The 27,902-nt window shown below is 33.1% G+C and overlaps 3 protein-coding genes across 4 annotated transcripts in view; 2 read left to right on the top strand and 1 right to left on the bottom strand.

The window, feature by feature from the left end:
- The window catches only part of LOC126974412 (uncharacterized), a 375,370-nt gene that overhangs the window by 58,250 nt on the left and 289,218 nt on the right, over positions 1–27,902 (top strand). The window lies entirely within an intron of this gene.
- On the top strand, positions 4,771–5,438 carry LOC126974323 (juvenile hormone esterase-like). Its single transcript, XM_050821781.1, has 2 exons — positions 4,771–4,962; positions 5,046–5,438. The coding sequence occupies exons 1-2, from the start codon at positions 4,771–4,773 to the stop codon at positions 5,436–5,438; spliced, it is 585 nt and encodes a 194-aa protein (XP_050677738.1).
- LOC126974436 (juvenile hormone esterase-like) lies at positions 15,409–25,389 on the bottom strand. 2 transcript variants are annotated; one of them, XM_050821927.1, is made up of 4 exons: positions 25,226–25,389; positions 19,435–19,478; positions 15,704–17,010; positions 15,409–15,610 (listed from the first exon to the last, which is right to left on the bottom strand). In XM_050821927.1, exons 1-4 carry the CDS (start codon positions 25,311–25,313, stop codon positions 15,445–15,447), a joined length of 1,605 nt encoding a protein of 534 aa, XP_050677884.1. In that variant the 5' UTR covers positions 25,314–25,389; the 3' UTR covers positions 15,409–15,444. The 2 variants fall into 2 exon arrangements, with proteins under 2 accessions (XP_050677884.1, XP_050677885.1); XM_050821928.1 differs by lacking the exon at positions 25,226–25,389 and adding an exon at positions 24,983–25,046.

Raw genomic sequence — 27,902 nt, 5'->3', positions numbered from 1 at the left:
ACAAACATAAAAAAAACATACCGCCGAATTGAGAACCTCCTTTTTTGAAGTCGGTTAAAAAGTAGTTGTAGTGGCATAACTACTGTAGTTGGGTATTTTATGGTAGCTATTGATACATTCTATAATACTGTAGAACATTTTTTTGTTCTATCATCAATGGTTTCCGCAGCGCACATGATGACAGATTTTTTATGCCAAATTTTTTCACACCTTGGGTTATATTATTGCATTTTTATTATGGATCCCAATTTTTTTGAATATCTAATGTAGCGTATGTAACTTGGTGAAAATGCAGCTTTCTAATCGTGAAATAATTTTTGAAATCGGTCCAGTAGAGTTTGTGTGAAAACATTAGATGAAAAAAAGTAAAATTTTTGTACATACACGTATTTTTTTCCAACTCAACAACATATCACAAAGACTAGGGACTTCTTTCCCCAACCAATAAGTGCGGCCATTTTGCAATATATTGTTTATACAATTTGTGCCCTCTCAAGAGAGGCTACTTCGTTATGTACACCACTTTGGCTCTCGTTCACACCCTAACAAAACATTATAAGGGATGTTTTTGTGTGGAACTCGATTTGTTTATATTGCGTTTTGTGAATTGGAATTCAGGGGTTATTGAACTTGCTACCTGGCTATTATGTTGATTACATGATTAACCGACTTCAAAAAGGAAGAGGTTCTCAATTCAATCAATATTTTTTTTTATGTATGTACACCGATTACGCTGAGATTTATGATTCGATCTACCTAATTCTTCTTTAGTTCGATGCGGAATAGATGCCATTTGGTCCCTTTAAACTTTTACATAGATTGGCTCAGTAGTTTTCATTTTATAAACATTTTTATGAAAATTTTTGTTTACGTGGATGATGTAATAGTTTTTTGTGTACAATTTTTTTAATAGTTTTTATTCAAGTTAATTATATATAATTATTATTAACTGACACTAAGAAGTAACAAATTAAAAAAAAACTACGTTAATAAAACTGACATCAAAAACTGAAAAGTACAAAATAACATATTAAAAATTTATATACCGAGCCAAAACAGTGTAGCACATGTAGCACATATAAATAATAGTATTTTATTAATATTAAGGTAAAGGTTTTCATAAGACGTGTATTAAATAACATTTTTATTAAGTTATTTTGTACTTTTCATCTTTTAAAGTCTGTTTTCATTAACGTGGTTTTTTTTATTTATATTTAAAGTATTCGGATATAGCTACGTAACTTTAATATTGTTAACATCTTCAATGATGTCGGATGTTGTCAGTTCTACTTCTAATTGAAGCTCTGGTAAATGTTTTGAAAAAGAGATCATAGACAACAAAATATGCATAGGTAAAAGGCATACAAAAATTCATGAAGAGGAAATACTCAATTATTTCTGAAACATTAAACTGTTAAGTACCTACCACTATTACTTTTTAGTTATTCTAATATAACCTTTACCTTAAGAAATTATTTGGTAATTTTGAAATCTAATATATAAAATTCTAATGTCGTGGTGTTTGTAGTTAAACTCCTTCGAAACGGCTTGACCGATTCTCATGAAATTTTGAGTGCATATTGGGTAGGTCTGAGAATCGGACAACATCTATTTTTCATCCCCCTAAATAATTAAAGGGTGGTCCAAACGAATTTTTTTTTATTTGTTTGATTATGAGTCAGCATTAAAAAATACATACAACTTCAAATTTTCACCCATCTACGATCAACAGTTACTTTTGTATCGCGATTTTAATATCGGCAATACAACGTTTGCTGGGTGAGCTAGTATAATATATGTTATTGATAGACCACCCAAACGACCGTAACAGCTCAGATTCATTCAATACTCGTATAATAAAATGCTCTGTTCTCCTAATAGACTAAACACATGACCAAATTTGGTACGGCTGAACCATCGGACGCGGTCTGGTAGCGTACCATATTAGATGGTATGTCGTAATGCCCATAGCACTAAATTTTTGCTATTACCGTCCAGACCGTACCGAGTACGACGCAGGACCAATTGGTGCGAGGCGTGGACCAATTGGTGCGAGGCGTGGACCATCCGATGATCTGGCCGTACCAAATCCGAAAATGTTCACAAAAATGTTAAATTTTAGGAAACACGTGTTAGTTTCAAAAGTATTTTATTCACAATTAATTAAATTTAATCAATATCGATCGTATTTAAAATTACTTACCATCAAATTGTTATGTTCATTTATAAAAAATTACTTGCGATAATTTACTCCATTCCATACAAATGATTTAAGTTTTCTTTAGTATTAATTCCGCCAATATTTGTCTTTAAAACAATTCGACACGTTTTTCGCCTCTACACGAGGCATCCTCAGGACGTGTTGTCTCGCCAAAGTTGCCAGATTGAGTCTCGTGCCAAATTTTGGCGAGACAGGCGGAATTAACACTAAAGAAAACTTAAATCATTTGTATAATTATGGATTTCCGCAAAGTAACGCCTAATTCAATAATTTTTTTTTCTCCATTCCAAATGAAGCGTAATATCATAGAATAATAATGCTCAGAACGATAGATTCAATCATAGTTCCTGTCAATATAGAAATAACATTATAATTAATGTGTGCGTGAGCGTCACGTACAGTTTACATTCGCCAACACACAGCCAGCCAAATAATGTTGCAAGTGAGTAGACATTTCCCTAAATCAATAAATTGTAAGAAATACGTATTAAGAAAGAAGAAATAAAATATAAATTACGAATTTAATAAAGACATCACGTATTTAATTATTGTTGCAACAATTATTGAAGTGTAAGTAAAGAAGTTCTTTAGTATAGTTGTTTTTTTTAAACTCGATGTAACGAAAAAGCGAGACGATAGAGGCGCCGTTCCCGGCTATATCCGAGGTTTTCTACGGTGCAGAGAACAAATTTGGGATCATCTTTGAAATCCAAGATGGCCGCCGTGCAAAATTATGATTTGAACAATATTGATATCGAATCCGAGTTTCCATCCCATCTTGGATTTCAAAAATGATCCCAAATTCGTTCTCTGCACCCTCGAGAACCTCGGATACGATATCCATAATATTGAAATTAACACTTTGCGCGGCGGTCATCTCGGCAAACAAAATAGCGCGTAACCGAAAATCGTGACGATTTGCTACAAAATTTCTCACAATCGTCGATAAAGAAGTTTCACTTCAAAAACATACCAACGTATTGAGCACGTCCTCCTTTTTTGAAGTCGGTTAAAAAGAGTGGCCGTTAATGTTCTCACGAGCTCAACTTTTTACGAACATATGGTAAATTCAGTAATTTAAAATGAAATATTTATAGTGACTATTCAAAGCGCTTAGTTTAAGCCTAATTGAATTAAGATTATTTGACTTTGACTTTGAATACTTATAACATCATGTGGCATCGTACATTATAGGCTCCTATCAATATCTACCAATAAACACAAAAAACTATCCCAGCGGCAGAACTCGGGGTATATAGTACTTTCATATCTGTCAACATATTTTTTTATTGGCATCTGTTTTGCTTACAAAATGTTTTGCTGTTTTGACGAATGTATTAGCTTAAATTAAAAGTTGTCAAATAGTATTTAGGTGTGAAATGTGATTTTCTTATCATAATTTTTATTACAAGACCCTTTCACTGCACAGTAAGTCATTTTTCAATTAAATTTCGCGCACTGATTGTCCCTGTTGACAGAATGACACTGACGCGGCGGGAAACGTATGTGGTCATAAAAGTCCACATTGAAACTGCTTCATTTCGCTTGGGCCTACTCACGTTCTAAGCGTAATATAATATTTCTACATAGATTCTATTTCGTGAATTTTTAAGGCCTGTAATAATTTTCTAGCAATGTTGCTTTAATGCAATCTTCTAAAGTTGCCACTGGGTCTCATTGAATTCATTACTTTAATGTCTATTAGTAAATATCATACAATTTAAAATCAAATCAAAACTGTATGGTAAGAAATAGACCAATCGGTATGGGTATATCGGGAACATGGGCGTGAGTGAAATGCAAGATGGCTGGATTGAAAAACATACATAAAACTTTTCAATTAAGGAAATTCTAATCGATCGTCGGTTAATGGAGTTTTGAGGTAGCATATAACCACATGTTTCATGTACCCCCTCATTTCTCTCGAAAACTTAATTAACAAACAAACAAAATTTATATATAACAAGCCCAGGTGCAACGGTTTTATTATTACTTTTATTACTTTTATTTGTTTTTTTTTTATTATTATTTATTAGTAAGTACATGACGTTTGCAAATAAATTGTAACAATCCAAAACAATTATACTCGCATTATTGATATAAAATTAAATAGGCTAACTTTAGAAATACTGTTTAGTTTGCATAAAGCTTTGAGTTTCGAACTCGAGTTTCATTCGGTTGTTAAATGGGATTAAAATTTAATTACAGGAGCGCAACCCTCTTCATCTAACTCCATTTTCATAGAGTTTGCTTGTTTGATAACTATTTCATATCAAGTAAGTATAAGGTAATGTCGTAAAAGGCCAAGGTACAAAGGCCTTTGCACCTTACATAAATTTAATTAAATTGGCAGTTTTTGTTATAAAAAAAATATAATCCTAAAAAATAGTATCCCTACTAATATGATAAATGTGCTACTGAACCGATTTCAGATGAAATTTTGTATAGCGAGTCTATCGCTGTACGATAAGTTATTTATTATTGGTTTTCTTAAATCATTGAATATGTATTCTGTGGCTTTATCATATCTATGTCTATATTGAACTGAAATGTACAAACATTACTTTACCTTTCTTATACAACTTTCATTATCACTATTTCTAAATGTGTGTTCAATTCAAGTTAAAGTAACTGAAGGCATCTTGGAAGGTGAAATTGTAAATAATAAGTATGGGGCTCCATTTCATAGCTTCAAAGGTATTCCATTTGCGGCCGCACCAATCGGCGACCTTCGATTTCAGGTAGAAAACCCTTGATATTTTGAACTTACATTATTTTCAAAATATGTCTTGGATTAAATTTTGATTAGTTCTTAATATTATAGACCCCTGAGCCAGCTTTGACTTGGGATGGAGTGAGAGATGCAAAAGTTGAAGGATCAGTTTGTTTTCATTATGATTTGCTTAAAGTACGACACCCTTCACACCAAGGGAGTGAAGACTGCCTGTTCCCCAATGTTTACTCTCCAAATGTAACAACAGAAGTTCCATATCCTGTTATGGTTTGGATACACGGCGGTGGATTCATAAGCGATAGTAGTGACGAATATAAACCAGAGTTTATTTTAAGAAAAGATGTCATCCTCGTCACTATCAACTATAGGTTAGGGGTATTAGGTTTCCTTAGTTTGGAAGCTGAGGACATTCCTGGAAACGCTGGCATGAAAGACCAAGTAGCAGCATTAAGATGGGTAAAAAAGAATATTAAAGATTCGTAAATATTCGGCCTAATGTATATTTTGCTGAAGTAATAAAAGAAGGTCCAGCTGTATATTTCGGTATTGTATCAGAAAAGAGTTTTGGTGATAAAGAAGTATATTTCAAAGGAAACGTGTATGAAATATTGAGAAACGGTATACATGAGGGTGTACAAGTTATAAATGGCTACACTCAAGATGAAGGAACTCTATTCTTCTCAACCGGTTCAAATCTTTCGATGATTTTTGAACAAGCAAACAAGTTTTTTGAATTTTTCGTCCCTAAACCTCTGGCATTAAATTTGCCTGTTACTCAGCAGTTAAATATCGGTGAAAGAATAAAACACTATTTGGTACAAAATAAAATAATAACTAATACTACTATTAATTCAGTTGAAGGTTTAGGAAAGTACACAAATTTCGAATTAATTGTGTATGGTTCCTTGGCATGGGAAAAAGCTATCGCTAAGACGAATAGAAATATAATTTATTTATATAAATTTACCTGTGTATCAGAGTTAAATAAAGCGATTGAAGCCTCTCCAGTGAAAATCCTATTTGGTTACAGGCCAGTGGTTGGCCATGCTGATGATCTTGGATATTTATTCCCGTTTGTTGATGTACACGCAAATTCTGAAACCTTTAAATTAATTGATCAAGTTACTGAACTATGGACTAACTTCGCTAAATATGGGTGAGTTATTTGTAGTTACATAGCCTTCAAAGAAAAAACAGCACGAGGTCAAATGGTTCGAGCTGATAATGGAGTGCACCAGACCAAAGATGAGGGCATTACTGCATAATATATGGTCAGACCTGCGCTTTGTAAGGCGCTAGAATTTGTGTTTTAAGTAATGCTCTTTTCAATGCCTCCGGTTTTTTCGTAATCAATTTGGCTTCGTGCAAATTATGTAAAAACTTTAGTTGGGTTAAATTTAACATGGTTAATTATTTTTTATGGAAGAGGTGGAGATAAGTGATCACTGCCTATACTCACCAGCAACAGCAGAGAAATTACAGGAGCGTTACATACCTTTAAATAAGGTGTTTTCTTGAAAGTAAAAATGTCGTATCGTCCCTGATATACCGCACCCTTGTGCGGCTTCTGAGCAACTCATTCTACGGCTTGGTTGTACGTGGAAGAAAGTTCCTTGAAAACCGTATCGTAGAGGAGCTGCATGGAGTTGGATTTTTAACTAAAATTACATAGGCATTGTTGATGATTGAGGATGCCTGTACCCGAAAGGGGATATGACATACAAATCGATTTGAAATACCGACGTGCAAAACGTGGTTCTTATATATTTTTTAGGGTGTGAAAATTGAAAAAAGACTTATTACAAAAAGAGATTAGAATGATGTAACCTAAAAATATAAATCAAATCTTTTTAAATCTATAAAAAGCTATTCGCCACACACTCATTCGTATGTAAACTTTCTTTCAACAAACTAGCTTTTAAGTTACTGCTGCAGTTTTCGGCTGACATGTACTTGAACTTTTAGTTTCTTAATATTTTTCTATTATGTTACCTGATTTATTCTTTCGATATATTTTCATAAATTTTTGATAAAAGTGATCAATTTTATTTACAGAGACCCAACACCGAATGAGAAATTGGGTATACAATGGTCACCATACACATTGAAAAATCAAAACTATTTGGAAATCGGTAACAAACTTATAACCGGACACGCGCCCGGTAATGACGATATGGATTATTGGGAAAGTCTTTTCAGGGAATATTATCCTAATATTGCCCCGTGAATTGTTATGAAACCCCAATATGTCACTAATTAGCGACTTTAATAAGATTTCATCATCAACGGATTTTTTAAAGACTAATATGGAAAAAAAGAAGTGTGTACTTATGTATGCACGCAAGATGTTATACTTCTTTGGCCTAACAAAGCAAAAATCCTAAAAAATATTTATTCCTCGTGCTATTCTTCGTTTGTAGAAAGTACAATATTGTAAAAATCTTGCAACGATGACTTTGACAATTATTAAATAACGAATACGGCTGTATTGGCTGGAACCATTTGCATGTCCTAATAAAGAAAGGACGAAGAAACCAAAAAAAAAAAAAACTATAACGCATGACGCAAACGTCGGAAAATTTTAGGAACCAACATCACCCTGTTACTTTTGTGGTAGTGATGCGCGCGCACCTTGTAATTTCACTCTCATCATTTTTTCATAACGCGCCTAAAGAAGTATAACTTCAAAATGACATCTTAATCTATATTTATAAACTAGATACATTAGGACTCATATTAATCACAATACTTGTCGTTTATTTAACTATGCATTTATTACATAAACTCCTCAATAATAAAAATTTATGTGGCAAATAAGACCCTTGTCTTCATATACAATATTTCTCGCCTCCATTCCGCACAGGAGTACTCGACGCTGATTCGGGGAGCCTGTAAACTAAACATTTTTTTTAAATGATAATAAGGGACGAGACGAGCAGGACGTTCAGCTGATAGTAATTGATACGCCCTGCCCATTACAATACAGCGCCGCTCAGGATTCTTGAAAAACTCAATAATTCTGAGTGGCACTATAATTGCGCTCGTCACCTTGAGACATATGATGTTATGTCTCATTTGCCCAGTAATATCACTTGCTACTTTGCCCTTGAGACCGAAACACAGTAATGCTTACACATTACTGCTTCACGGCAGAAATAGGCGCCGTTTTGGTACCCATAATCTAGCCGGCATCCTGTGCAAAGGACTGGTAAATGAATACATAGGATCTTTGTGGTTGTCCATTATTGTGGGCATTGTACACGACAGTAAGTTAGTCAAAGTCTTATAAACACACGGTATTATTATTAGCAACAATCTTTACAATTGTAATGGTAGGTTCACTTTACAAAGCCTTATTATTACGTAATAAAAACGTAGTGTTCCCGGCATGTGCGTGCGACACAACCGCCTAGCTCGATAGTTCTTCCCTGACTGCCAGCCAGGGGTGGGACACACGCCTTACAGTGACGTTTTCAACTTTTCTTTGTGTCACTGCCCACTGGTCATAAAATGGTGGCTACTTCTAGCGTTTATTTATTTATTTATTTATCTATTTATTGGAAAACAAACAGCTTATTTATATTACACAAGCCAATAAAGTTTCCACTTAAATATAAACAAAGTAGAAGTGAATATAATACAAAATATAACGATTTTATATACAATTAAACATAAGGCGAGAAAAGTACACAAAAATACAAATGAAACAAAATTTATCAAATTTATCGGTTGGACATATTTTAAGAATGTTTAAGATATTCTTTAATTTTTTTAGTAAAAGTTGGATAGCTGCTATGAAAAATGTCTAAGTGACTATAATTATTATTATAAGTGTTGCATGCTCTTATAATAAAACAATTGCTAGTATAATTTGTTCTACGAACAGGGATAAAGAATGTATCTATAGCACGTGTATAATGTTTTGGACAGTTAAGTTTAATGTTACTTAAAATACGATTGGAATCAATTAAGTCATGTAATATTTTGAAAAGGAAAACTTGATCTCTGTATTCTCTACGCTGTTGTAAAGATAGGTAGTTAAATTGAGAAGTATTACAATTTTGAAACTTATAATTTAATTTTTTGATAAATTTATGTTGTACATTTTCTATAGCATCTATATATTTTGTATAACGTGGGTTCCAAGCAGTCGAGGCATATTCTAAATATGGTCTGACATAAGCATTATATAAAAGATTAAAAATATGAATATTTTTGAAGTAATTTCCCTGTCTGAATATAAAACCAAGCATTTTATAAGCTTTTGCGGTCATATTGTCTATATGATTTTCAAATAAGAGAGCCGAATCTAGCGTTACCCCAAGGTCATTTATTTCTGACACCCTTTTAAGGCGTTCATTGTTTATTTTATATTTGAATAAAATTGGATTTTTTTTCCTCGAAAATGTTATCATATAGCATTTGTCAACATTGAGGTATAAGTCATTAGCGGAACAATAGTTTCTTAACTCAATTAAATCGCTTTGTAGTTCCACACAGTCCTGTTTTTCTTTTATTATTTTAAATATTTTGGTGTCATCCGCATAAAGTAAAATATTAGAATTTTGAAAAGATTGCAAAACATCATTAATAAATATGTTAAATAACAATGGGCCAAGGTGAGAGCCCTGAGGAACGCCAGATGTAACAGGGACAAAACTAGAAATAAATCATTTAACAGCTACCGCTTGTGTTCTGTTACGGAGATACGACTCCAGCCATCTTAGAAAGTCTCCCTGAATACCGATACGCTCAAGTTTAAATAATAGTCGGGCATGCGAAATTTTATCGAACGCCTCTGAATAGTCGGTATAAATTGTGTCTACCTGGAATCCATTGTTTAAGGCATCCAATACTTCATCTAGAAATTCGCAAAGGTTAGTTTCCGTCGAGCGTTTATTTACAAATCCATGTTGCTGTGGAATAATTAGTGGTCGTAATAAAGGAAATAAAGTGTCATAGATTATTTTTTCAAATAATTTTGGGATGACCGATATCTTTGATATCCCACGATAGTTTTTAATATTATGTCTGTCACCACTTTTAAAAATCGGGACAATTAAAGACATTTTCCATATTGATGGTAAACTACCTGAATGTAAAGATTTCCTAAAGAGTATATCTAAAGGTATTGAAATTTGTCTACTACAAGCCTTCAGTAAAATTGGGTGTAAATGATCAGGACCACTTCCTTTGGATGGGTCAAGTTTTAACAAGTACTTTTCTACCTTTTCACGTGTAATGTCTATTGTTCTCGTAAAAGTTTGAGTATAGCTTAATGGTAAGTTATCATGGCTAAATCTAGTATTAGAATCGGCCGTAAAAACGGAGCTAAAGAATGTGTTAAACATATTAGCTATCATTTGACCGTCTGATCCAGTATCATCATCATAGTACATACAGTCTGGAATACAATTACTACTTCGCTTAGATTTTACAAATGCCCAGAATTTTTTAGAATTGTTATAAATATTATTTTCGGCCCTATCAATATATAAATCATAGCATTCTGCTTCTAAACATTTTGTTTCACGGCGTAATTCCGAGAACCTATCATAGTCTTAGATCTTCCGTATATTTTCCATTTTTTATGAGCTTTCAGTTTTTTCTTAATTAACTTTATTAAAGATCTAGAGTACCACGATGGAAACTTATCATTTTCATGCACTAGTTTTGTAGGGACAATTCGATCTATAATATGGTTAAGTTTAAAATAAAATCTTCCTACGGCACATGTTATATCTTCTGATGAGAGCTCTTCAACCCAGTCAATTTTTGATAATTCATCATTAACTGCATAGTAGTCGGCGTTGTGATAACAACGAACAACACGAGTCGGTGCTCGTAAGTACATGTTATTTTTTTCACTCTCAACCTTCACCACTAAGGATGGATGATGACCGTCTTCTGGCAATGCTAATGGTTTTGTTCTATTGACCACACAAACAGTATTAGATAAAACAAGATCTAATAGTCTATTATTATTGTTGTAAATATTATTATACTGATTAAATCCTGTAAATGTCATAAATACGAATAGCTGATTAACTAAATTATTATAAGAAGTGTTTACAATGGTAATATGTCCTCCGGGAACATGCAGCCATGTTGCATCCTTAACATTGAAGTCTCCTAATATTATGAATTTATCATTTGGGAATTTAATTACTAGATCAGATAAATATTCAAAAAATGTAGCTTGAGAGTTACTTTGTTGTGTGTTTTGTGGAAAATAACAGCAGAAAACCCTTAACTTTTTTCGGGTTGTATACTTTTCCAAAAGTAGGTCCAGAGAAGTAATGTCCGCATCAGGCAAACATGGAGGCACGTAAGAGTGACGCATGTCTACAGTAACACAACCACGACGTACAGCAATCAGTGTACCCCCACCCATAGTCACTCCTAGACGCTTGTAATCACGATCATTTCGGTATACACTATATCGCGAGTCAAAAAATTCTTCATTGAAAAATCCTTCTGACAACCATGTTTCGCTGAAACAAACTATATCATAACTCATATTCAAAAGATTCAAATAAAATTGTTATGTTTTGGTGCGTAATCCCCTAACGTTTTGGTAAAATATAGTTAGAGCCATACTAAGTTAGAAGAAGCATTAATAAATAGTAATCATGAGTAATAATTCGATCCAAAATTTATTCAAGCAGTTTCCTACAAAATAAGTTTAAAAACATACACCACAAAATTGTATAGCTATAAATAAAAGCACTTATAATAAATAATAAAATAACTCGCTTATAGAAACATTCCCTCGTAGAACCAACCACATTATAAAGCTTGCCAAAACAGCAACTACAATTAAATCTATAATATCTATAAATACTTTTAAAAGTCATTAATATCAAAGCAAAGACAAACATGTATGAGTTTAGTATGGTAGCACTTATGTGATTTTCTTTAAACATTCACTAGAACTTATATGAATAACCGGTGAGCTGCTAGTTTTCCGAACCATGATCGTACAGTTACGGACCCAGCAGTACATGAAGCCTTTCTCCTTTGCTCTTCGTCTAGCCTCATTTAGAAGAGATTTATTATAGGTTGATAGGTGATCATTAGCATATATTGGAGTATTAACACCGGCATATCCAAGGTCGGAAGCTTTTAATTTTTTTTTGAGCGTGTACGTAGCTCTCGTGTTCCATTTTGCATATTTACACTACTAAATCTATCCTTTATGTTCTATGGTGTGACAAAGTTAAATAACTAACTCTACGCGCAATTATTAGTAAAAAATTGCAATACCTACATTAAAAAGTAGAGTTAGTTATTTAATTGCGCCACAACATTAAAAATGAATTTTATAATTTCGAGCTTATATATAGTTATTTTCGGGGGCCAATCTCCAGATGGCGCTAGTTTTCAAATAGACAGCTCTTAATACGTAGATAGGGCTCTCTTTTCCCTATATGTTATTATACTGTTTGCTGCCAGCTCGACGCTCGCCCGCCGCCCGATCTCGATCGCACTCGCACCGCACTCCGATTACACCCGAGCCAAGACGAGTATCGGAACATCTTCATACCCGCTCGTGGCTTTACGTTCTTGACTACGACATATACGTAGCAGATTTATGTTGAGATTATATTACTTATAAGCCAGTCTAATGCCCAACAGCAACCTAACAATGTAAAATAAAAGGTGCTGTATTACAGACATAAAATCGTACGTCAGACTACAATGGGCACATTAAATACGCTGTTAATCTTGACTTTGTCTTTGAATACTTTGTGGCAGTCGTAAACTCAACTTATTATCTTCAAAGTAGCATGTATGCGAATTAGGGTGTTTCAAAGTATTTTTAAATAATATTAACTTTTATTTTTGAGGCAAGCGCAGTCTTAGCTCTGATGAGAGTGCAGACCAACCAGACCAGCCAACCGTCTGTTTAGCGTATGAGGTGTGAATGTAATTTGGGTACAGTAGCTAATTCAGATAAAAACCCACACTTTTTCACTAGTTATAATACGTCACACATAGAAGGAGAATGTAAAATATAAAGCACTTAAACGAACACTGATAATATATAATACATTAATTACACACTATATTACAATAAAATGCAATACTTTAGAAATTAATTAATAAGATTAAACATTAGTTATTTATGCAACTGTTGTGTAATAAAGGGTATTAAAACACGAATGTGGGTGCGGTGATAATAGTATCACATGAGTGTTCTAATACCTAATTATCAACAACAGTATATAAAAATCAATAACAGTTGCATACAAGACTTTATCTACACCCAGAATATGAATCCTCTAAAAGATTCTGAAACAGTTAGCTTACTGCTAACATTAAAACACCAGTCCTAGTAGTAACCTAATATCATTCATTACTGATTATATACAAATAAACTAAGTATTACTGAAACAATTATTTATTTTACTAGTAATTTACATTTAGTATAGTGCAATAATTAAAATTCACTCGAATATAATATTCTTTTGCAGCGTTTAAAATGAATCGCTCATTTTTTGTAAACAAAACAATAAAAATAGCGAAGAAAAATGGCGGTGATTCGAATAACCTACTTTTTTTGTACGGCGGGCGACGTTCTGGTAGTGTGGAACGCGCGTAAAGGAAAATGTTCTTTTTTTGAAAGCCATACAGATACCACGCATTGAGCAATAAGAATGTGGCTGTCTGTTGAAACTTGTCTTTGCACATGAAGGGATCGAAAACAAAACATAGGAGTGTTGTTATGAAATTCAGTTCAACATTACAACACTCGTTTGGATGATGTAATTGTTATTAGAACTTTAGGTGTTTTAAGGTTGTCAATGAGCTAACTGTTTCAGAATCTTTATTAGAGGATTTAAAGCATTGGTGTAGATAAAAGAAATTACTGTTAAGAGATGCGTGAGCTTATACTTCCAATGGTAAAAATCGAATGACATTCAAGTATTTAGTTAAGATCATACTCTCGTATGGCTAAGAATATTTTTACCTATCCGCAGAATTTCAGATTATTTAGTCGCGGTACGCATACTACGCGTATACTGCGACTCTGTCATAAAAAAATAAATATTTTAATTATTTTGTATGAGTGTAATGAATGTCTGAATTTTCTGTGTTTTAGTATAATGCCTGGTTGTGTTGTGTTTTAATAGGTGTATAAATATGAAATAAAATATTGAAATACATGTTTGACTAGTATATACATATGATAAAGTCACAAGCCACAGTCTGGACAACCTTTTTAGTAAGAGAATGCTCTAAACTTTAAGATATCCTTACGTATATATTTTAGGAATACAGTAGAGGTGGTAGATTGTAGTAACTAGTATATTGCAAATTGCGCGGTTATAATGCTAATAATATTATTATTAAATGTTGGTATCATCGCCATCTCTAATACTCAGTTCAGAAGAGTTTATGTTCACTTTCCTTATAAAAAATACACTGGGATGCAAAGCAAAGTTATGGAATGTTTTCGCGTTTTGAGTAAGCCTCCAATCATTTCTTACTGACGAATTAGCCTTGAAGTAGGCATAATATATATTTTCTTGATATTAACATTATGGTTATGACAGTTTCTAGCAAATTCATCTCGATGCCTATGAACATGCAAAAGTTTATCAGGAATATATTGAGAGATAACAGTAAAAAAAAATATTTCTTTAAATTTTGCTCTCCATCATTCCTTAGGACCTAGGTTATAGAGGAATCACAGAAGCGTTGCTGGCCTTTTAGGTGCACGTGCTTGAAGGTACCAATGTTGTATCGTTATAGAAATGCCGGCATGGCGGGTATAGAAGGCATTTCCAGTATTTTCACCTGCATATTAATTATGCATGCTGGAGGCAACCCAAACATCTTGTTATGCTTTTGAAGTGATAACTCTCACTTCTGGGATTAATACACAAATAAAATTTGAAAAAAACCCAGAAGTGAGGGTTATCATTTTAAAAACATAACAAATTGTTTAGATTTGCAAGAGCGACATCTCAAGTCAATTTCCTACTATGTAAGTATTGGGGTTGAGCAGGTTATCAACTGTAAAGTAGATCCTGTAGATGAAACCGTAACCTGAGAGTTGAAAAAAAAGCATACAAGATTTTATGACGATACGGCACTCGTTCGGTTAGCTCAGTTGGAAGAGCACTCGCAGGAAACGCAAGAGGTCGTGGGTTCGAGTCCCGCATCATTCATAAAATTTTGTTTTCAAATTTTATTTGTGAACCAAAACATCAATGATATGCAAAGAAAAGAGTATGGGAGATAGCACTCAGCTATTTCACGCAGTTCTTCATCATGTGAGTCTGGTAATGCTGAGGTACTTCCCCATTTGTACTGTCGTCGTTTGATGGATCATTCATCAAAAAAAAACATCAATTTGTTGTCTCTTGTGACACCCATAATCCTGGGACGACTCCTTTACTTTTTCTTCTCAGGGAATGGTGACGCAATAATAAAACAAAAATAATTAAGATACTTCATACTTGTGATTGAAGATATAAAATTAAAAAGGCACATCCGCATTCTTGTAGATAGACTTCCAAAACTCCATGTTATCTTTATCGAGTTTACTACCAATAGATAGATGCTCGTCAATATCTAAATACAATTTGTGTTCCAAATCATATTCTGGCCATTTTAAGCCCTTTTTAGAGTCAGGCATTGGATTCCTGGAATTAACAAGCATATATTTGGTTACTTAATTTAATTAGTTGGTCTATAAGAGATCATATTGTAGCAATAATCTGTAATAATAAACTTACCCCGATTTCGCGAAGTTAGTAAATAAAGTACAAACTTGTTGCACAATTTGAAAACTTCTACTGTTGTTGTCGACTGGCAAATTAAATTTCTTTGAATTAAATATATACATAATATCATCGAGATGCGCTGCACCTGATACTCCATAGTCTTTTCCCAAATTTCCAATTACATTTCGTTCCGAGACTGGGGAGAATCTATACATATATATATTGGATTTTGCGACATTTCTGAGAAGATCTATAAACTTATGAATCCCACAAAGAAGCGCAGTTTCTGATGCATATTGTATAAACTCTTTCATTTTATTGTCATTCGCCTTATTCCCATCAAAAAAGCGTTGTTTGATCATTTGAGCGACTTTTAAAATTTTGCTAGGTGTTCCTTGGTATAATATTTTCCGTGGGACATACACCTCATCAAGTGTCTTGTACTTAGACATATAATATTCAATGTCCATAAATGTTATCAAACCTTCATTACTCGTATATCCAATCATCACTTCAACATCGTTTATATTTCCTTCTTTTAATATTTCATCTGGTGTTTGTGCTAGGAAGGCTTCCTGTCCTAAATGTTTTTCAGTTACTGGTATAAAATGGAATAGTTTGAGGGGATTGTTAATATATTCTTCAGTTGCTAATATGCATGGATTTACGTTAACAAGTCTCTCAGTTGGAACACTCTGAAGGAATTTTAAGAGCTCTTCGGGATCTTCAGTTTCAAATCCTAGTTGTTCCCCTAATTTAAATGCTCTTTTTCTTGGTTCAAAAGACAACGCAAAGTCACAAAAAGGTGAACCACTCATCACAATAGCTCTTTGAAATAAACCTTTCGATAAAGGTGATAAGATATGGTATGCTGTTGATGCCCCACCGGCACTTTCACCAAACACAGTGATATTTTTTGGGTCACCGCCAAACTTAGTTATATTCTTATTGACCCATTTTAAAGCTGCTACTTGGTCTTTCATGCCAGCGTTACCTGGTACTTGTTTTGTGTCAAGGCAAAGAAAACCAAAGACTTCCAGTCTATAATTTATAGTAACAACGACAACTCCATGATTGAGTAGAAGATCTGGACCGTAGAAGTCATCATTACCAGAACCGCACTTGAATCCACCCCCGTGTATGAAGAACATGACGGGGAGTAATGATTCTGGAGTCAGATTTGGAGAATAAACATTTAAGTATAAGCAGTCTTCACTTCCAGCTACGATTTCTCGAGTAAATATATCAAATTGAGGACAGTTCGGACCATGTTCTGTCGCTCTTTTTACACCTTCCCATGGAAGGGGAGGTGCAGGTTCCTGAAACAAACAAAAAAAGAAAAAACATCTTATAAAATTAATAGATTGGGTGAAAATTTATATTAATATATTAATTTATATATTTAAGATGCGCATCTCTGCTCGCTCGAGTCCGTGGCAGCACCAACACTATCCTGAGTGTTTTTGCAGATCTGTGGGAGACCCCCTTTTACGAAGGCGGATGTGGCTTCACACCAATGTAAAATAATTAGGTTTACTAATATTCGTTTTTAAGTAAATCATTACTAACAGAGATATGGATCTGATCCGAAATAAATAAATAATAATTATTATGATTAATGAATTATTATGATTAATGATTTATTATGATTAATGAATTATTATGATTAATAAATTTTATTTTTAATGAAGACCGGGCATCGTTATCGGTGTTTGTTGATTATCTTTTAGCAGTTAATGATGGCATTAAATATTAATCAATTAATGCCATCTATTTAACTATCAATTTATCACGAACATTTTCGATTGTCCCTAATTATAAATGCATTGTTATATTCTACATCAAACCTTTGTTACACTTCAACTTGCAACAATTTTTATCCTTTTAGATTTATGAGATTGTTCTATAGCGTATTTCTAAGAAAGCTATAGATAAATTTACAAACTGAAATTAAAAGTTCTGAAATCAATACTTAGAAATGAATTTTTATTATTATTATAGGTTTAAAGAAAAGTCAGTAATGTCATATGTCTATCTCTTAAGGTTAAATCTTAATACTTTAAACAATTGGCAATTATAATGCTATAATATAAAAGCCGTTTGCACAAATATGATTTTAATCCTTATTATTTTAAATAATTAAGATATTTTACTCTTTTACATATTGCTGTGTGATGAGTCCCTCTCCCCGCACCGTCTTGCCTACTAGAAGGTTTATGATCATTCAGAAATACGTTTCTGTTTCAATTTTAATAAATTAAATAATATTACACATTTTCGATGGCTTAAGAATACATTATTCAAGAATAGTTACAACATTTTTTTTTATTGACAGAACAGCGTCTGTCGGGTCAGCTAGTTTAAATCAAATTCAAATTCAAATTTCTTTATTGGTACCAAAAGTTATGTTACATGATATAATTGGTTGGGACCTTCTTTTAGATGACAAAACCTGTGTCAGAACATCCCGCTCTTCCATATCTATAATCACTAAGTAGGTACCTACTTAACACTAATAAGGTGTGGGTGTGTGTGTATGTGTGCGTTTGTGTGAGTGTGTATGCAAATGTGTATTGTGTTCGCTAGTATATTGTGTAATGTTTTATAAATATACATATACATTAGGTGAAAGTTGTAAATTAATATATTTACAACATTCATCTCATGAATACTAATAAGTTATGAGAAGAAATCGAATCTTTCAAAAACGATTTCTAGTGACACTGTTTTGAGAATACAAACGAGAAAATATATTGAAGATTAATGAAAGTTAAAACTAAAAAAAGCACGCTTTAAGGCCAGCAAAGCGGAGAGGAGAGGAGATGTTAATGTTGATTATGATAATCAATCAGCTCTCTCCGCTTAGCTTCAGCGGAAATCGATCAAGCGAAGGAGAGGAGAGGAGATATCTTCTTTGACTGTAGAATTTTGTGCCGCGTCGAGCGATCAAGCGGCAAACTTAGTTATATCCCGCGTGATAATTATTGAGTTACTAACCCCCTTATTCATAATAGTCTGCTAACTTAAAGCATTGCTAATGCTTACTCTGTCTTCTTCTATTGACCTAAGTCAGAACGAGAAAAAACACTCCTAAGCGGCTGTTTAAAGTTAGCGGATCATTATGAATAAGGGGGTAAGACTCCACAGATCATCGCCATCTAACATTATGTTTTCGAACTACTTTCTACAGATGACTATAGGTAAAACAAAGGACCGAGAAGGACTGGAGTCACTTATGGTCCATCAATTGGTCCAAAATAGAAGATACCGCAGACGAAGTCGCAAAGTGCGGCAACTAATGCTATGCAAAAGTGGGCTAGTACTCGAGCCAGTCTCGAACATTTTGTGACGTTGACGTACCACATGTTCTGTTAAACTTTGCTAATAATTAAAACTAAAATGCCGGGTTGCGTAGTAAAACTTTGTAAAATTAGTACTACAATAAATAAGAAAGACACTGGGATCACATATCATCAGTAAGTAGGTAGAATTTTATTAATTTCAAAGTAAAAATAACACGAAGCGTATGTTACAAAATTTAAAAGATTCCATTGAGTGTCAAGATGCCACGCACACAAACATCTAATAGTTGCCGTAATAAAAAAGGTATTATTACTAGGTAGCGCGGTATCTAGTAGGAGCGCAGCGGAGACCAATCCTTAATCTAAACCTTGTATATTAGCTTTATTAATTAATTTAACGATCTCAATGTTAAGGAAAACTAAGAACTGGAGGAAATTTACCTTAAACCTTAGGTTTCCCACGGGTGGTGCTGCATATGGAATACCTGTAAAAGAAGAAGTTCTTGAAAAATGTCTATAAACTTAAATGAAAATGAGAATTAATTATTGAAACAAATTGATTGAAAAAAAAAATACGGATAGAACTTCGGGAATGTCGGCAGAAGTGAAAACTTGAACATTAACGTTGTGCATTTTTCAATATTTTGGAATGGTTAGAGAATAATTTCGCACGAATTGCTATAATTATCAGTATAAAAGAACTATCACTATCAAAATCAAAATTCTCGTCTAAGAAGTCTTCGACGAGAATTTTGCAACAACAACAACCGACTTCAAAAACACTATTCCAAAACAATAGATATAATATGCACTAAAAAATATAAAAATAATTGCGTATTTTTATACAATCTAATTAATTAATCTATTTCTAGTTACGATTATTGTTATTTTTGAAATCGGTGTCCTTCCGCCGCGACCCGCTCTCGCCTCTCGCCTCCTCACGACTCAAGCACATCTCACCTATAACTATGTATGTAGTTACAAACCTATCTTGGATGAAACAGACTCCAAATTTTTTAACAAATTTAATACTTTTATGGTTTTCTAATGGATGCCATTGTCAAATCTGGACCAAGCACCAGCTTTCAAATTAAAAAAAGATATATCAAAATCGGTTCACCCAGTCGAAAGTTTTGAGGTAACAAACATAAACATTCTAATCTTGAGAAATATTCACTTCCACTGCTCCTTGTTGAACTTTGACACAAATCATTTTAAATAAATAAATTATGAAATCAGATCGTTGCGAAACTGAAGCGGCAATGTGTAGGGCACATAGCTCGACTGACAGATGGCCGCTGGGACCAAAGAGGACGTAAACACTACATAATAAGCGGCGGGACTTCCTCAGTAAAAATTTAAATTTAGTTTAGTATGAAACGTTCAGTATCTTGACATAAGTTTAAAAAAGTAATTCCAATATTGCGACGAAGCATAATCCGGCTTGAAAGCGAACAGTAGCTTAAAACGCAGTGGATTTCGACTATCTCCGTTTTTTACAAGATTATAACATACAATTATATATTTTATAGCATATATAATATAATATATTGATATTATTGACACACTTATCACACAAATTATCTTGCCCCAAGTTAAGCATTTATAGCCTGTGTTATGGGTTACAAGACAATGATATATTTAATACAATATACTTACTTAAACATACATAAATACATTTAAACATCCATGACTCGGAAACAAACATCCATATTCATCATATAAATGCTTGCACCTACCGGGATTCGAACCCGGGACCTCTAGCTTAGTAGGTAGGATCGCTAACCACTCGGCTATACAGGTCGTCAATATATATTATACTAGTTGACCCGGCAGACTTCATACTACCTTAATCGATAAATAAAAGACCTAAACTTTTGTATAAAATAAACTTAAAACAAACAAAAGGACTCCTTTTTTAAGTGTTAACCGTGTTTTAAGGAAGTTAACTTTTTACCTCCTTAGAAAGTTAGAAAAATATAAAAATTCTAATTAGATTCATTTTAAACTATTATTTTTATTTGATTTCTGAACAACGGGGGACACGTCAAAGGAAAATCAAAATTGTTGTTTTTAATTAAATCCGAGGATTTTCATGTTTATTCAAACATTTTAAACCTTCCCTGGACTTCCACATATAATTCAAGACCAAAATTAGCCTGCCGTTCTCGAGTTTTAGCGAGACTAACGAACAGCAATTCATTTTTATATATATAGATAGATAGATATTTCATACAATCGAGTGAATCGGTTTTTTCTTAGAGAGTTTCGCTAGGCTGGTTGGGGCAGGAAAAGTTATCGAATGGCAACCACGTACCGGAAAACGTACCTAGTGTTGAAAGGCCCCCACAAGATGGATCAATGATCTGGTCAAGATTGCCAGAATAGGTTGGATGAGGACAGCGCAGGACCGATCTTCATGGCTATCATTGGGGGAGGCATTTGAGCAGACGTCTTCCGGCTGATGATGATGATGATCAAATGAGTTCTGCTTAAGAATGCCATCTTGTATTTAGTACATCATTCGACAATTTGTTTTTTTTAATGAAAATAAGGGACGAGACTAGCAGGATAATCAAGTGATGGTAATTGATACGCTCTGCCCATTACAATGCAGCGCCGCTCAAGATAATTAAAAACCTAAAAATTCTGAGCGGCACTAAAACTGCGCTCGTCACCTTGAAATATAAGATGTTAAGTCTCATCTGCCTTGTAATTTTACTATCTACGGCGCCCTTCAGACCGAAACATAATAATGCTTAGGTACACATTACTGCTTCACGGCAGAAATAGGCGACGTTGTGGTACCCATAATCTAGCTGGCTTCCTGTGCAAAGGCGCTTTCCACATGACATCTTTCTGTTATAAAGGAGTTTTGACCTTTTTCCATTGCGGTGATCAGTATCATAACGGTACCAATAATCTAGCATCCGAAGCAAAGGAGCTTCCCACTGTGACTAGCGCAATTGTAGTACTGCTCAGAATTTTTAGGGTTTTTCTAGAATCCTGAGCGGTACTGCATACTAATGGGCAGGGCGTATCAATTACCATCACCTGAACGTCCTACTCGTCTGGTCCCTCAATTTCATTGAAATGATCGAAAGCTGCAAATTAATGAATACAAAACCTTTGAAATTTGTTTCCATCCTAAACGCTCTTAAGTAGAAACACATTAAACTGAAATTTCCCACTAATAAAGGCTATAATCTTATTTATTTTTCTCTGTATAAATACATATTTGATCAAAAAAATTTCGTAATTGTAAAACAACAATATATGACCTCAAATTAAACTACACATATGACTGATATAAATTAACTTTACATAACTATATGCAAAACCTGTTTGAGGAGGAAAACGAAATATGAACAAGGTAACACCGCTTTTAAGCACATTGTTACAAATAACTACTAGTTATTATTTAACTTCAATATTTTTATAAATATTTGGTTAAATCCTTTGTACATCTTATCTTATATCTTTAAACGAGCAATTCTTGTATATATAATAATAATAATTTTTTATATTTATATTTGTAATATTGTTTTTTATAAATATATATATAAATGTAGAAAATAAGATGAAATTGTAATAAAAAGAGAAAAATAATAATAATAATATTGACACACTTTTTACACAAATTATCTTGCCCCAAGTTAAGCATATATAGCCTGTGTTATGGGTTACAAGACAATGATATATTTAATACAATATACTTACTTAAACATACATAAATTCATATAAACATACATAAATACATTTAAACATCCACGACTCGGAAACAAACATCCATATTCATCATATAAATGCTTGCACCTACCGGGCTTCGAACCCGGGACCTCTAGCTTTGTAGATCGCTAACCACTCGGCTATACAGATATATAATATAATTTAAATCTCGGAAACGGCTCCAACGATTTTCATAAAATTTAGTAAACAGGGAATTTCGGGGGCGACAAATCGATCTAGCTAGGTTTAAATTAAAAAAAAATGTAGTTTTATTCGGGATTTAATGAGTAACAGCTACAATAACATTAGAATACAATGGTGTTGATTTTTGCTTTGTGCGTGAAGGTGATAAAGCAATCGCAGCGTCTGTCTGTCTGTTTGTTGGTGATAAACTCAAAAATAACTGCACCTATCGTCACGTTGTACCAATAGATAGCATAGGTCTCGAGAAAGGTTTTAGCATATTATTAGCATAGAATTTGTATACATTTTTGTATATATTAACGAAATTTGTTGGAGATGTCGGAAAAAATAAGCCATCTGGGAGATTTGAACAAAAGCGCTGTCTAAGCCCTTTGAGATATAACAAAATAATGTAGAATAGAATTGCATATCTATATATATAAAAGTGAATTGCTGTTCGTTAGTCTCGCTAAAACTCGAGAACGGCTGGACCGATTTGGCTAATTTAGGTCTTGAGTCCAGAGAAGGTTTGAAAGGTGAATAAATATAAAAATGCTTGGAATTAAAGAAAAACAACATATCTGTTATTCCTTTGATGTGTCCCCCGTTGTTCAGAAATCAGAAAGAATAGTTTAAAATGAATAATTAATTATAATTTTAATATATTTCCAAATTTCTCAGCAAGTAAAATATAAACTAATTTTAGCTCAAATAAAATATGATAACAAAAGTTTTATGAACGATAAATATTAAGTTTTGTCATAAGAAATAAAGATTTTTATAAGTACTACGTGCTTAGTCATGTGTGTACGCGGACGTCGTCGCGGGTAGCAACTAGTCTTAAATAGATCTACAGAAAAGTCCGCGATGGCATATGTCTATCCGTCTCTCTCATATCCATTTAAATATTTTCAAAATTGGCAATTATAAAGCGGTAATGAAAAAGCCGTTTGCACAAATACGATAGTAATTCTTATTTTTTTTCTCTTGGCAGAACAGCGTCGGTCGTGTCAGCTAGAGGATTTTATATTCAAAATCCAATAACTCTGAGCGGCACTATAACTGCGCTCGTCACCTTGAGACATATTAAGATGTTAAGTCTCATTTGCCCATTAATTTCCCTAGCTACGGCGCCCTTCAGACCGAAACACAATAAAGCTTACACATTACTGCTTCATGGCAGAAATAGGCGCCGTTGTGGTACCCATAATATAGCCGGCATACTGTACAAAGGAGCCTGCCACTGGTCCCAGATGCACTCGTCACTCGCACGCTGTGTTTGTCTACACTGTACACGGCGGTATATTAATAAGTATTTGTACAAAATAAATAATTTGTCTATGTAGATATTATTAAGAAAATAAGTTCAAATTTCCAAAAAAAAAACAAAGAACTCTTTTCTGTAAGGCAATGTGATGGATTAAAATTTAGATAGGTACCTACATAAATTTCTTCATAATAAAAAAGCTATTATTGTTAGGTAATGCGGTATCTAGCTGGAACGCAGCAGAAACCAAACCGTAATTTAAAGTTTATAAGTTAACAAGTAAACCATTTTTCTTCCATTCTAAAGTAAGTTCTCGTATAACAGATAATATTATGTTCATTTCTTGGAATGCTTTTTCTTTAAATGGAATTTTCCAGCCACAATAAGGTGAACAAAACATCACAAAACCCCTATGAAATAAACATTTTGATATAATACGCTGTGGATTTTTAACTTGTTATAAAATTCTAAGATTTATTGAAGACTAGCTGACCCGACAGACGTTGTTCTGTAAATAATAAATAAAATAATGTTTTTTTATGAATTTTAATTTGTGACAAATCTTAAGATTTATCAATCTACATAAAAATAATCTGAAAGATAGTTAACAACTGTATTAATCTACCAACTATAGTTAGCTAAAATTAAGTTTATTTTTTTACCTCCTGAGAAAGTATATTTCTAATATATAAAAATTCTAAGTAGTTATTCATTTAAGACTATTATTTTAAATTGATATTTGAACGACGGGGGACACATCAAAATCGTTGTTTTTATTTAATTCCCAGCATCTTCATATCTATATTTTACCTTTTACAACTTCTCTGGGATTTCACAATTAATTTAAGACTAAATTGGCCAAATCGGTCCGACCGTTCTCCAGTTTTAGCGAGACTAACGAACAGCAATTCATTTTTACATATATAGATAGATAATAACATAACACAGAAGCGCCCCCATTTGCGCGCCAGGTACTAATTATTGACACAGACTATATTATAATATAATTAGGTATATAAAAATAATATGAACTGTAAAATGTAATTCCCTTACCTTTGAAACTATAGTAGCGTCCATTTTTAGTAATATTTTCTTCCTCTGTTCCTTCCAGAAGCCCTTGTTCAACTTGCACAAGCACCATTTTAAATCAAATTGTTTAAATCAGCTCCGCTAGCGACCAATATCAATGGGACGTAAATGATAACTGAGTACCTAATTTAGCTAAGCGATAGCCGAGTATCGTCCGAGTGGATTCATCTTAATATCTATTGAACTTTAAAAGTATTAGTAGTCTTATCTTATCTATCCAATAATGCCTATGCTGTTGATAATATTAGAATTTATTCGTCAGTTTACATACCTGCCTATTAATATGATAAGGATATTTATTTAACACTAATATCTTTTATTTTGTACTAATTCACATTTACTTTTATGACTTATTCGTGTTTAGGCATTGACTATTTCACGTTTGAGTACCTATGTTTGTTGCATCACTTTACATATTATATTGTAGAAAATTTATTGAATTAGGCGTTACTTTGCGGAAATCCATAATTATACAAATGATTTAAGTCTTCTTTAGTGTAAATTCCGCAATATTTGTTTTTAAAACAATTCAACACGTGTTTCTACTCTCGACTTTCTAGTCTCGTGCCAGATTTTGGCGAGACAACACGTCCTGAGGATGCCTCGTGTAGAGGCGAAACACGTGTCGAATTGTTTTAAAAACAAATATTGGCGGAACTAACACTAAAGAAGACTTAAATCATTTGTATATTATATTGTAACTGAAATGATTTGTAAAACGATGAAAATGTAAATCTTGATTTAAAAGAGTGACAATGAGTTTCTTGCTACTTCTTCTCATTAGCTCAACCCTTTACGAAGCAGCAGTAGATTAAATAAGAAAAAAATTTTTTTTTGACATTCTTAAGTGTCATATCAGTGACCTACATGGATAAAGTGATTTTGATTTGATTTGATTAGCTGACCCGGCGAGCATTGTTCCGAGGCAATGACCGGATTTGGTTTTTAATTAAATAAATATAAGTTAATAAAAAATCAAGTATTTTAATGATTCTTTATTGGTGCATGAGTTGCACTCTTCAGTGAAGTATCTTTGATAGACGACATTTTTCGTTCAACAACAAATAACGCTGATGGTATTCCGACCCGTGAACATGGGAAAAACATGGATATGCTAGATTCAGGCGAAAAACTTTCAAGTATTATTTTTTAATTTGAATTTGAATCTTATATACATTTCTTATCAAAAACTACGCTACGGACTATGTCAATAATTCAATGATAAATTGTCAAAAAAACAAAAAACACAAATATTCGGTCTGATTAACTCTACTCAAAACTCTAACGTAAAGGTAATCTTACACGATTTTTATTAGCTTCACCTGTATGTATGTTTGTTTGTAACCGACTCATTTGGGCGTGATTTTGACCCACTTTAAACGGCTAGATTTCGTTCAAACTTCGTAGGTTCATCGAGAACCGATGACAATACATTAATTTGATAAAATTATTCCATTTTTCATTTTGCAAAATAAGATTTTTGTTAATTTACGTAATTTTTTCATCTATCGTCAATAAGGAATAATTGATATTCATTTAAGTATAATTTTTTTAAACCGTGCTTATAGTTTTTAAACTATTTTTATTTATTAATTATTGTCATCAATCGTTGTACGTCACTCGCTTCGTGGTGTCAAATCTATTAAACTGAACTAGAACATATTTTTGTCTTACGGTATTTAAATTTTCTTATAATTTGATTGGATCCGGAAACTCGTAAAACATTTAAGAATACGTAAATATATATAAACATCCATGACTCGGAAACAAACATTCATATTAATTATATAAATGTTTGCGCCTACCGGGATTCGAACCCGGGACCTCAAGCTCAATAGGCAGGGTCACTAACTACTGGGCTATGTGGTTCGTCAAACTTGATAGTATGGTACTTGTATATTATATATTCTTTGGTATGGTTCGAAATCACCACAGCCCATATGTATTGTTACCCTTACTAATATTATAAATGTGGATGTAAGTTTGTTTGTTACGCTTTCACGCCTAAAGCATAGAATCGATTTTGATGAAATTAAGTACAGATATAGAATAGAGTATAGAAAAGGTTATAGGTTACCTTTTATTGCGAAAAAATAAATGGATGAGTATAGGGGATGAAAATTTGTATGGAAATTTGTCACTATCGAAGATGGTACATACTTTGTATTTAGGCACGTGATAAGAAGATTTATTTGTCATAAAACTTTTGGCCTTGGTCCAAACAATGTTACGCTTTCACACCTAACTCTAAAATTGAATATGATCATTGATTTTGGTACAAAGGTACAAGCTAGTATTATATATTGTTCACACTCTTAACATTTCTTATTTACGGCCGTTTTCAATTCAAATTCAAATTCAAATATTTTTATTCAAAATAGGATGTGACATCACTTATTGAAAGTCTAAAACTACCAATCATTCTCAAACCAAGCGGGCCTTTTTTTTCATCGAATAAATATGTTTACAAAGTAATATTGTACAATTAAACTAATTATTTAATAGCCTGAGGGCGGTCACTCCATTCCCAATCCGTGGCATCATTAAGAAAGTCATTTATGTTATAGTAACCTTTACCACACAAACGTTTTTTAGCAATTCTTTTGAATAACGTAATACTTTTGTTTTGAACATTTTCTGG

This window comes from Leptidea sinapis, chromosome 32 (genome assembly GCF_905404315.1).
Source record: "Leptidea sinapis chromosome 32, ilLepSina1.1, whole genome shotgun sequence".
Lineage (NCBI taxonomy): Eukaryota > Metazoa > Arthropoda > Insecta > Lepidoptera > Pieridae > Leptidea > Leptidea sinapis.
The sequence above is the reverse complement of the archived record's forward strand: the minus strand, read 5'-3'. Positions and strand labels throughout refer to the sequence as shown.

Excerpts from the sequence above, each read along its gene's own strand:
- LOC126974323 (XM_050821781.1), top strand. The coding sequence starts at position 4,771 with ATGTACAAACATTACTTTACCTTTCTTATACAACTTTCATTATCACTA. Across the intron at positions 4,963-5,045 it reads TCGGCGACCTTCGATTTCAG|ACCCCTGAGCCAGCTTTGAC; the intron begins GTAGAAAACCCT and ends TTAATATTATAG.
- LOC126974436 (XM_050821927.1), bottom strand. The coding sequence starts at position 25,313 with ATGGTGCTTGTGCAAGTTGAACAAGGGCTTCTGGAAGGAACAGAGGAA. Across the intron at positions 17,011-19,434 it reads TGGGAAACCTAAGGTTTAAG|GAACCTGCACCTCCCCTTCC; the intron begins GTAAATTTCCTC and ends TGTTTGTTTCAG. Across the intron at positions 15,611-15,703 it reads ACTAACTTCGCGAAATCGGG|GAATCCAATGCCTGACTCTA; the intron begins GTAAGTTTATTA and ends TGTTAATTCCAG.